This window comes from Brassica napus, chromosome C8 (assembly GCF_020379485.1).
Source record: "Brassica napus cultivar Da-Ae chromosome C8, Da-Ae, whole genome shotgun sequence".
NCBI lineage: Eukaryota > Viridiplantae > Streptophyta > Magnoliopsida > Brassicales > Brassicaceae > Brassica > Brassica napus.
Window position 1 is genome coordinate 42,997,293 of NC_063451.1, and position 12,628 is coordinate 43,009,920.

At 34.4% G+C, this 12,628-nt stretch overlaps 1 protein-coding gene across 1 annotated transcript; it reads right to left on the bottom strand.

Moving 5' to 3' along the window:
• Positions 1–5,246: 5,246 nt before the first annotated feature.
• Positions 5,247–10,131, bottom strand: LOC106415489 (putative calcium-transporting ATPase 7, plasma membrane-type). Its single transcript, XM_048765043.1, has 7 exons — positions 9,617–10,131; positions 8,849–8,903; positions 6,815–8,760; positions 6,490–6,648; positions 6,244–6,415; positions 5,867–6,165; positions 5,247–5,788 (listed from the first exon to the last, which is right to left on the bottom strand). Exons 1-7 carry the CDS (start codon positions 9,788–9,790, stop codon positions 5,549–5,551), a joined length of 3,045 nt encoding a protein of 1,014 aa, XP_048621000.1. The 5' UTR covers positions 9,791–10,131; the 3' UTR covers positions 5,247–5,548.
• Positions 10,132–12,628: the final 2,497 nt, after the last annotated feature.

Here is a 12,628-nt window from a genome sequence, read left to right on the forward strand (position 1 = left end):
TCTTGATCCCAGAAGGGCAGTTGTCCCGTTCGGCATATAGCAGATACGGCGGCTCACTGTTGGCAAGCCATTGCTCCACTGTGAAGTGTTGATACTTGCTCGGAGTTCCAGTCTTGCTTGTCTTCACATCCACGTACGCAGCATACCAACCGGGCTTGTGGCGGAGCCGTCAGAGTTCAGAGTCATAAAACATATTGGGGTCGGAAGACACTGCTCCGTCCCAGTGAAAATGTCCAGATAATCGTTCTCGAAGTAGTCGCGACCTGGTTCCATATTCCCACCCCAACTCACTAGGTTTTTAATTTCGTTGTACTTTCCGGATTTGTCGGCCAGTACAATCCCTATGACCGCATCTGTGCCGGAGTCATGTCTTGATCCTGTTTTGACAGAGATTGTGTAGTGGCAATTTTCCTACAAACTCGAGAGAAATAATATAACCCCAAGGAATTAAATTTATAACCAATTAGTTTAAACTAACTTCACTAGGTAAAAAAGTCATAGGAATGACGATGAGATTTGGGGGACATACACTCGCCAATGCTTGAGAACAAAGAGGAGGTGAATGTCATGACGAGCCATAGTTAGTGATTTGAATGTGAAGAGTAGAGATTTGTTATGTCCAGCTATTAATAGAGGTGGAGACTTAAGATTTCTTTCAAGGAGAAGAGCCCATTTATTAGCTGCTTTTTGGAGTAGAGTGTGAAGTTGACGTTGCAGCCTCAAAGAAGACAATTACAACGTTTTCTTTTCTTAGATTATGTTAGATTAGGTGTAGACGGTGGACAATATAATTTTAACATTTCTACTACGACAAGATTAGGTGGAGTGGATCATGTAGTTTTAACATTTCTAGTACAACAAGATTAGGTGGAGTAGATCATATAATGTTAACATATCTAGTATGACATACATGACATCCTTGATCGTATTTTAGGTTGGAAATGTAGCATAACACACATTAATAAACTTAGGGGTTGATCCATTTATTAGCTGCTTTGGAGTAGAGTGTGAAATTGCCGGTGCAACCTCAAAGAAGACAAGTACAACGTTTTCTTTTCTTAGATTATGTTTTTTTTTTCTTAGATTTTAGATTAGGTGTAGTGGGACATATAGTTCTAACATATCTAGTATGACATCAGGTATAGTGGATTATTAAATTATTATTAGCATGCATTTAACGTTGTTTAAAGAAGTCAGTACAACTTTTTTATTTTCTTAGATTATGTTTTATTAGATTAGTTGAAGTGGATATTATGATTCTAGCATGTCTAGTATGTCTCTAATTCATTTCAGTACCGCGCCTACACTACCGGGGGTCCGGGGAACATGAATCTAATACTCAATCTAAACTATTAAAACATGAGTACAAATAAAACTTGAACCTGACTTTTTCTAAATAATTACAACTTTGTGTCACTGTATTTAATAACATCAATTTACAAAATAACTAAACCATCGAAATTATAGCACATCGCAAAGAGTCATAGCCAATTAATTAACTGTTTAGTATTGTCTACAAAATCAAATCATATCTATCCAAAATTCCATTCCATACTTTTATATACCAGTTGTTTACGTGTTTGAATACCATTTATTTCTCGGTTTAGTATCGTTAGCATAATCAAATATATCCAACCAAATGAAAATTCAATATACTTCTTTATACCAATTGTGTAAAACCTACCGAAAAAAATCGATTATTCAACCAGGCATGAACTATTTGTCATCTAAGTATTGTTTTACACTTTAAATAGATAGAACTAAGTCGATCATCTTAAGTTCAAAAAAACTAAGTCGATTATGTTTTGGTCGATTACAAAGAAAATTAGTTAGGTAATGGTAAAATATATTTTTGGTCCACCAAACCTAAACTCATAATTACTTAGCACAGTTAAATCAATAACATTTAAAAACCTTTCCTATTTTTCAGCAATCATCATCGTTAAAACAATAACAATTATACTAACGAAAACCTAATGGGCTGAATTAGAATTAAAATTATAACTATAATTAAATTCGTTTTTGAGCATGGCCCAAATTAGACTTATGTGTCTCAACGACCAGTTTTATAATTATAATTTATAATTACTGTTTTTTGTATGGCCCAAATTAGAAATTATCAAATCATTTAGTGTTTTTGTATGATTGTTATTAATTATACAAGAAAAAATAATAAAACCTATACTCACATGTTTTAAAGGTATTTTTAATACATTCAGTAACAACATAAAATTCACTTGTATGACATGTATTTCATAATACCATTTTTAATTATATTGTACACTATTTTTATTAAATAAAATAAATTTTATATTTTAATTTATTTGTTGTTAGTGTTTGGTTTTATTTTATTATAAATGTAATCATAAAATTTATTAATATATAAATTATTGATACCGTATAATTACATAATTAATCCGACATATTCCAAAAGAAAAAGCCACACGATATATTAATAAAATATATTTTTAAACAATACACTAAAATATAGTAAAAGTGAAACCACTTACTTTTCAAGTATCCCTTCGTGTTTGTTTCGGATCTATTCGGGTTTTTGGTTTTCGAGGTAAAAAATTTAACCCCATTCGGGTAGTTATAAAATTTTGGTTTGGGGTCGATTCAGATCTTTGCGGGTTTGGTCAAATTCGGATAAGTCATTTAAATTATTATTTTTAATTTAAAATTTATATATATTTTAAATTTCTCAAAATCTAAAAATAAAAATAATATATTACATCTAAATTTAAATAATGTATGCCAAAGTACCTAAATTTAACATATAAATTGGTTTGGTATGAATATTTGGATAGAGAATCCATAGATATTTCAAGTATTTTTGTTGTTTTGAGTATTTTTTAGCTATTTTAAACATTTACTTTCAGAAAATTAAAAAATATCTTATATATTCAAGATAATTCTTATATTTAAATCTAAAAATAATTGATATATTTAAGTATATAATCTATTTCGGATGCATTCAGGTATCCCAAATACTTCGGTTCGGATCGGGTTCAGTTCTCTAGTTACCAAAATTTTAAATTCATTAGGATATTAAAACAATTTCGATTACGATTTGATATCACTTTTTCGGATCGTCGGTTCGGTTCTTCGAATTCATGATTCAGGGGTTTTCCCCATCCCTATTTTATATGTTTATATAGTTTGTAGAAGTGAAATACCTGCGCAGGCGCGCGAGTCAAGATCTAGTGCTATATTCTTGTCTAAGACATAAAATACAGAGTGTATTCTAGCCACATTTTTCATATGGTTAGTTTGTTAATTTTTGTTGGTTATATGCCCCGATTTCTCTTCTTCTTCTTTTTTTTTAACATTTCACGACAAAAGTATCAAAGCACCTTCCCTACTAACATGTTTATTGTAAGTTTGTTTATCATATTTGTTTATTATACTTGTGGCAAATACTATATACTTCATCTATTGTATGTGTCATGTAATTTATCTTTATATTATGATAAAAGTCACCATCTTACCAACCAGAGCCGGCCTTGGAGGTAAGCGGGAGAAGCGGCTGATTCCGGCCGTCATTAAATTATCAAGTTTAGCGGCCACATTTTCACAATATTTATCCATAGCTCCAGTGGTAATGGTGAAATTTGAGCTATGTGAGGGTGTTCGAGACTCTACGCAGTAACATTTTTCTAAAGTTGTTTCTTTTTTAAATAATTAAACATAAATAGGCCACTTTTTCTTCGTTCTGCTTCCAGCCCGGTAAATACACGGACCGGCTCTGTTACCAACTAACATATTTGTTTATTATAATTACATTATTGTGTTATATATGATGAAAATCCAGCATATTCCTATTAACATGTTTTGTTTATTAAATTTGTGTCATCGTGCATATATATAATTTGATCTATTGTGTATTTAATGAAGACATGACAATTATTGGTACATCTTCTAATCGCCGAAAGGTAAACCAAAATTATATAGTTATCCAATTTTAAAACTCTCTTAACTAAATCCCATCTCATTATTTTTTCTTTGTCTCCGTCACTGCTTTCAGGTGGCCGGCGTTCTTTACCGTCACCGGAAGATGCCACAACTCTTTCATCTCTTCTCAACTGTCTCATCAGTACTAAGGATGAGGGATTTTAAGGAAAGGGAGAGCGATTATATACAGTGAAACCGAATTGTTTGGTGTGCGGGGCACTTAGGGCAAGTTTATCGGGGAAATTAGGTAGTTTCTTAGCGAGGTGGGCCCTAACGAAACACAAAAAACGATAACAGAAAACCCAGATTAAGGATAGACTATTGTTAGGGTGTTGGACTGTTCACGGGCCCCACTGACACGTGACGACCTGCAGTTGGTGCATCTTTTTAATTTTTTTTTAATCAGAAAACAAAAATTAATTAATTTTTTTTTAAAGAAACCCATTAAGGGTTTTATATAATCATGGTCTTACAATTAAGATAGTTTAGTCAATTCTCTTTAAGAACAAAGAAGAACTAAATAATTAAAATGAAAATTTAATAATTGATATTTTTGTTCTATATTTAAGTTAAAAATGGGAGGAAACAATAGATAAAAATATATTCCTTGTAAATAATGTAAAATTAAAAAAAATGAAGAGAAATTTATTATTTTTACTCATTCTCTTTTTTTTTTCTGTGCAACGTTTCTATTTATTTTCCTGGTCACTATTTAGAGACTAAAGAAAATATTATTAGTGAATTTTTGAGAGATTTTTCCACCAAAAAATAATAAAAAAATAAAATATAAGGAATGTGTAAAAAAGGCATATGATTATTTTGTAACATTCTGATTTTTGGTATATATGCAAACGCTTAAGAAAATTGATTTGATTATCTATGTTACCAAAATTCGCTTACCTTTTCGGGCACACATCCGTTTAGAAATTCATAGTTGAGCGTGTTTGAACTGGACTAGTAGAAGAATGAGTGACCTATCGGGAAATGATTTGCGATATCATGCGAGTGAGGCCAAAACACAGGGAAAAGTTATGTTGTGATTACATGATCAGTAAATATGACTAATGAACCTTCCAAAAATTAACGCACTGCCGGTCGCAGGAATGGCCCACGGGCTGAGAAAATGGACGTGAGAGGTCTACTAGCCGTATACGGTCGGCGCGTTACAGATTTCTCACTTGAGAAACTTAAGAAAAATGTTGAAAGACTAGTGTTACACATGTGTACATGTCATTTTAAAATATTTTATTTTTAATAAACAACTGAATTATTTTAAACTGCTAATATAATAATGTCTAGAGACTAAACTCATGAATGCATATGCTCTAGGTGTCTTTGATGATCTCCTAAATAGAACTTAATTAATGGGTGAATTGTGAGTACGAGAACACAAAGGGTTATTTTTGAGAACCAAGGAAAATACGGTGTTGAATCACAACAATAGGAAACTATTGGTAAATAAATAAACTTATTCAAAAATGGAACAGAAAAAAAAAAGAGATGAAAAGTTGCAACCAAAAAAAAAAAAAGACAAAAAACATTGCTTGTGTCAAAAGGAACTTATATTCTGTGAGAATAATAGGTTTTCTCAGCATTACACTGCTATTTTCTTCAAGCCAGCAGCGATCGGCATCCCTAAGAAGCCAACGAATATGCTGAAGAACCACTGGACAAATGTGAGAGGTGTGGTGCTTGCAAATGTCCCCAAGAACTCAATGATTATGATCTGAAAGAAAACAGTTACACCAATAACAACCACGAACACATAGTTGTCGAGTATGCCTTTGAATACATCGATCTCTTCCATCTCCCGCGAGCTTATCTCATTGAAGACCTGAACATTAAGAACAAAACCAGAGTACTCGTAATACCCACTTTTGAGTGTTTTGAATATTTATGTTTTTTTTTTTACCTGACAAAAGACGAAACAGTTGAAGATAAGTGTGTTCAACACAAGAGTAGAATCAGAACCAGCAAGACCGAACAGTGACTTCCCTTTGGCCTGTAGAAGCCAAATGATAACGAATTGATACACAGCTTGTCCTAAGATGTTCCTCCACATTGCGTTTGTAATGAAATTCCCTTTCCTTCCAACGGGCATACGTTTCATCAGCTCGTTGTTAGGCGGCTCAGTAGCTAGAGCAAGAGCTCCAAGCGTGTCCATTATCATGTTGACCCAAAGCAGCTGGACAGCAGTTAGAGGAGCACTTCCTGTGTAAAGATGCATAAACATCGTAAAAATGAAAAACATTTAACATAACTAAATCAGCCAGTTTGGTTTAAACTCACCGGTCAAGCAAGCTGAAGAGAAGTTAACAATGAGGGCGACAACATTGACCGTTAGCTGGAACTGCACAAACTTCTGGATGTTAATGTAAACCGAGCGTCCCCATTTCGCCACTGTCACAATTGTACTGAAATTATCGTCGAGTATGATGACATCTGCGCTCTCTTTTGCCACCTAACGTCATTGCAAAAAAAAAGTTTTTGAAGAAGTTTTGAGCCTCTTTTTTTTTTTAACATTTTAGACCTCACCTCTGTTCCGGCAATGCCCATTGCTAATCCTATGTCAGCCTCATGGAGTGCTGGTGCATCGTTCGTTCCGTCACCAGTCACAGCAACAACTTCATCAAAAGTAGTCCTTAACTGCTTCACAAGTGTGTGTTTGTCCATGGGAGAAGAACGAGCCATCACCTGTCAAGAGAAAGTTTTTCGTTTCAAGACTTCAATAGATCAAGAAAAGAAAAAAGTCTAAATCAACCAACGAGCTGTTGGCCTAGTGGTAAAGGAGTGTCTAGTAGACACTCGAAAATACTATTTACAATGTTTGGGTTTTTATCAAAAAATGATTGATGATGACCTGAATCTTGGGAATGAGTTCAAGTAACTCTTCCTGATTCTTCTCTCTGAACACAGGACCTTCAATGGCTACACCATCATCAGTGAGGATTCCACATTCTCTAGCAATAGCTTTTGCAGTGTTAATGTTGTCTCCTGTAACCATTCTCACCATGATACCAGCACGGCGACAAAGCTCCACGGACTCTCTGACTCCAGGACGAACAGGATCTTTGATGCCAACGATGCCTATGCAAGTAAACCCTGAAGCAGGGATACCTTCGTCCGCCGAGAACCCATTTTCGATATCCATATAAGCGAGGCAAAGCGTGCGAAGCGCTTCATTTGCAAACTCGTTGATCGTAACATTCAAGTACTTGATAGATTCTTCATCTAGCGGAACAGCTTCACCACTCGAGTTGATAACATTTTGGCAAGCAGCTAAAACTATTTCAGAAGCTCCTTTGGTGTGAGCGCGAACGCGTCCTCCTTCAGGTAGCTCAATGACTACTCCCATTCTCTTCTTTGTGGAGTTGAACGGCTCAACTTTGATGACTTTGTAGGATTGCCTCTCTTCTTGGAACTTACCTCCAAGAGATAGTCCAAACTCCAATATAGCAGTCTCCGTTGGCGTCCCCAATATCTCCGTCTTGCCTTGTTTGTTCACAACAACTTCGCCTCCCGTGTTATTAAAAATCGATTGTTGAAGTAGTTTTAAAGCAGCCTCGGGGATGTCAGACTGCAAACTCGAACTCTTGCTCGCTACATCTTGAACACTCATGCAAATGCAAGACTTCACAACGGTCATGTGGTTGGTTGTTAGAGTACCAGTCTTGTCGCTGCAAATAGTAGTCGCGGATCCCATCGTCTCACAAGCTGCTAAGTGTCGAACAAGGGCTTTATCGTTCATCATTTTCTTCATCGCGAACGCGAGGCTAAGAGTCACAGCCAAAGGCAAGCCTTCAGGAACCGCAACGACAACAATCGTCACAGCGATGGCAAAGTATTCAAGAAGCTCTAACGCTTCGTCTCCTGACCACCTCCAGTGAGTGCTCAACGAAAGCTTCCTCATGAACATTCCTTGCACCAAAACCGCAAACGTGACAACGGCGAAGAAGAGACCTATTTTACCAATGATAGTTGCAACTCCGTTAAGTTTCACTTGCAACGGAGTTTCGTCGTCGCCTCCTTCGCTAAGAGTGGCCATTAGTTTCCCCCACTGTGTTCTCATACCAACTGTTGTAACCATCATCTTACAAGACCCATCTTGCACTTTAGTCCCGGAGAGAAGAAAAGGGTTCTGTGAATTCACCATGACAGGCTCACTCTCTCCAGTCAAACTCGATTCATCGATCACAACGGAGAAACCCGAGAGGAAAAGACCATCGGCAGGAACCTGATCTCCAATAGCGAGATGAACAATGTCACCAGGAAGCAGCTCATATATAGACAGCTTCTGTCTAAACCCGCTTCGCGTAACCTGAACCGTGATCTTCTTTTTTTCTTTGTCTAAATCCCTGAACTGCAAAGATTGTCTGTAGTCACTAGTCGCTGTGACGAACACGACCAAAAGGATACTAGCGACAATGCCAAGACCATCATGCGACCCTTGAGGCCATCCTTCAGTTGCGATTCCAACTATCAGAGAGAAGAAAGCGCAAACGCCTAGAATCATAAGCGTCATGTCATGAAGGGCTTCCCAAACGAATATCCAGAAACTCTTCAGCTCGCTTTCTGCGAACTTGTTGATTCCGAAAAGCTCTTGCCTTTGGACCAGCTGATCAGATTCACCTGAGAGACCAGCGTTAGGACACGCCTTGAGCTTCCCATAAAGCCCATCAACTCCACCATGAAACTTGAGCTTCTTCACATCGTGACTTTCCACTATTGATCCTAACTCATCTGCACAAATGTCATATCCTGCAGCTTTTACCTCTTCAGGCACGGTGTAGTCACTTGGAGAAACTCCTGAAAAAAAAATCCATTTCAAAATTAGAAAATAACATTTCACACAGAATGCAAAAAAAAAAAGTGAACATTCTGATAAATTACTCACCCGAGATAAATTGGAATGCGGCTTTTGACACGAGAACTGCAATCTTCAATTTCTCCTGGATTGTGAAAATTGCAAATATATAAATTAGGAGGGAAAAATTACAAGTTCCAGGAACCTATAGATCCAAAACTAAATCAATCTCACGTTAGATGTTATACAAGTCGTGACAGGATTATTAAAAAAAAGTAACCAAATAGACTAAACATATTGAAATCAAAATTTTAGGTCAAATGGCCTAAAACAAAATTTTAGGTCAAATGGCCTTTAATAAAATTGAATGTGTGAAAATAAATGAAATATACATGAAATTGATATACCTTTGTGCATTAAGCTTATCCTTATATAGACTAAAGTATAGTATACACTTTTAGTTCAATAAATATTATGCATGTTTACCACTTGAATCATATTGAAAACTGTGAATTATTTCACCATATACTTTTATAAATAAAAAGTTATGTAAATGTTTTATGATTGATCTATAATGGTTCTGCAAACGCTAAGATCATCTGATTTACACAATACATAAAACGGTTTCGGCGATAGCCTAAGGCACGTTCACAATAATACAGCGTAGTATTCTATAATCGGATGTGATTAGTCCCGTTGGGGTTGTGTCCTATGTTTCAAAGTTTCTAAATAACATCCTATTAAATAACATTGAGTTAAGGAAATAGAAAAAATCTCGCATATGTATTCATACAAAAAAATAGACTAAAAGTGTGCAACCATTTCAAACCATAATTTGAAAAATACAAGAAGAAGCACCTGATTGGTCTTGCGCATGGCGGCAGCTTCGTAACGCTTGGAGAGGTTTGCCGTGAAGCGAAATCGACGTTTTGGATTCTTTACGACGCCACAGAGATTCCGCCATTTTTCGAGCACTTCCTCCGACGAATGTTTGGCCTTAACGTCAAAATTCTGGTTCAAGTAACTCTCCATGTTTACTCCTATTATGGATCACAGCTTCAATGGCTGTTTCTTATGTAAAACGATCTCAACCTTTTCTACTCTCTTTTATTTTATGTTTTTTTGTTTGTGGAGGAAGAAAATAAGAAGCAGAATAATCGCAAACTTAAATGGAGAAGGGAGATGAAAGCGAGTTTTAAGATCTGAGCTTTTTTAAGCTTTGAGAAATTGACCGAGTCCTTGGTTTAAGCAGAGCCGAGTAGCTTAAAATTAAATTAAATAGTTTCGCGAGATTCAATTATGCTAATCAAAACCCAATCATCCGGTTTATTAATAAGAGTAATAATGTATATGAAGTAGTGTATTGTTTATGCACGTTGGTATAATATGCTACATACATTCATGCAGGACGTATGCATGAAGAGCAGGGACATAATGAGTTATGTTACTGTTATTAAAATTTTCGTTGCATATTAATAAAACACAATAAAATATTTTCTGTTTGGTCATTAGTGCGATGAATAATATACATCAAATTTGGTACAGCTTTATTCATAAAACACCAAATTTGATGTGATTGTGTAGTTTTTGAAGCTCCATTGATGAAATAGCATGAATTTTAGTGTTTTAGAGTCGTATTGGAATTGGCCTTAGAAGAAAATCTCTTCCTACATGTGCATTAGTGATTTTCGCTCAAGTATTCTAATTGTTTAAACTTCAACCATAAACTTTTCTACTTTAGTCAAACTGATAATATTAGTATTATAATTATGATATACTATCAGTAGTTATTAGACTATATGAGTAAACCGGTTAAACCGAATATATTAAGTATAAATAGATACTAAAGTTGTAACAAACATTATCAAGTTAATAACAACAAACTTCTTCTTCCTCATGATTGAAGCTCCATCTCTTGATCTAATAATAGTATCTAGAGCAAGCAATTTTCATTTATGACAACAATTTTCAGTATAATAGCAATCAATTTGAGATACTACAAAATACTGATAATAGCTACTTCACAAACTATTTTTTTTTTTAAAAAAAAATTCAAAATCACTGGATTAAAAACCTAGTTCATCAAAAACTTAATAAAAAATTTATGTTAGAGAAAGAAATTTTTATGTTAGAAAAAGAAAATTTATTTCTCTTAAAGCAAGCAATTATCGTTTTCTAACATTAAATTTTTATTAAGTTGTATTATTTATTAGGTTTTTTAACTGGCTAACTGTGGTTCATTTTCTTCAAAAAGTACAAAATGTATTTTTAGCTATTTAACCATGAAAATCCACGTTGTTCAACAAAAAAAAACCCATGAAAACCCACGTAATATCCATTTTTTTTTGTCTAAAATATTGGTAGATACTAGATACTTTGTCTATCCGTGACTGTAAAACTAAAACTATAGCCACAAATATTTTATACCTAGTTTTTGGTTATTTATAATTTTGTATTGCAGTTAAATAGTTATGAAAGGAGTTGTGGACATATGATTGCATCCAAGTGTTGGATAAATCCATTGGTAGCTGTCAGTTGATATGTTACCATTGTTTACCTATTACATGTAAAAAAGTATTACATAAGACAAACTATCGAGTACACATTGATATGAAAAAAAGCTTTCCCAACTTCTCGACATCAACACTAGTCAATTCTAGAATACTCTCTCAACGCTAGGTCGATTTAGAGAGTATTTTTGAGAAAATATTTTACTTAGGTTTCTCATTAAGAAATTTTTAGTATTTATATGTATATATAATTTGTAATTCTTTTGATAATAATAATATTTATTAAAAAAAAAATCATCATTATTTATAGAACTTTTACTAATAAATTCATTTAATAGGTATTGTTAAATAATAATGAAACTCAGAGCATTTGTGTTTGAGGATTCGAACCATCAGAGATTACGGGGAATCTCAGATACACAAGCTCGTTCTTCGAAACTACATCGTGGTGGTCTAGTGGTTTCCACTAAATGAGGAGTTGCCATATTGGTTTAGGCCAGAGATCGATTCCCATCTAGTGCGAAATTATTAGCTCTACATGTGACCACGCGGATATGGACTCATTGCTTACGATCCATTTGAATATCCGGGAGAAGGTCCACGCGGAAATTATTAGGTGTGTATCTTTAATAGATCCGGGTTTAACCATTTTCTTTGTAAAAAAAAACTCGTTCCTCGACCATCACTTGATCGAAGATTTCAATGTCAAAAAAATTGAGCCCTCACAAATCTTTTATTTTACGAAGTTGTTTCTTAAGTTTTCCTTTTGTTATTACCACTACTCCTCCATCACTCTAGTGAGTTTCGCACACACATATTTTGGTAGTTTAAAGTACGACATATCGAACATTGGAAAAATCCTACAGACTTAAGAAGAATTTTCGTACTCCATGAGACATACACTTCACAAACCAAACATAAAGTCAATTCTACAACTTTTATGTATAAAGCTCAATGGTTTGTAACAGTGTAATGAAGTATATATCAGTATATATATCATTCAGAATAAGATGAGTCTATAACTAATGGCACATTATAAGATAAAAAAAATATGAAAATTGACATGAAATCTTTGGCAAAAATATTGTAAGGTATAGTTGCCTATAGGGGTGGGCGTTATGATACACATTCGGATTCGGTTCAGATCTATTCGAGGTTCAGATTTTTGGGTTAAAGATTTTAGTCTCATTCGGGTATTTACAAATTTCGGTTCGGGTTCGAATAATCCGTTTAAATTATTTTTAAAATTTTTAAATTCATTATATACTTTAAATTTTTCAAAATCTAAAAACAAAATAATACATTACATATAAATTTGAATAACGTATGGAAAAATACCTAATCTTAACATATAATTTGG

Excerpts from the sequence above, each read along its gene's own strand:
- LOC106415489 (XM_048765043.1), bottom strand. The coding sequence starts at position 9,790 with ATGGAGAGTTACTTGAACCAGAATTTTGACGTTAAGGCCAAACATTCG. Across the intron at positions 8,904-9,616 it reads CCATGCGCAAGACCAATCAG|GAGAAATTGAAGATTGCAGT; the intron begins GTGCTTCTTCTT and ends TTCACAATCCAG. Across the intron at positions 8,761-8,848 it reads CGCATTCCAATTTATCTCGG|GAGTTTCTCCAAGTGACTAC; the intron begins GTGAGTAATTTA and ends TTTTTTTTTCAG.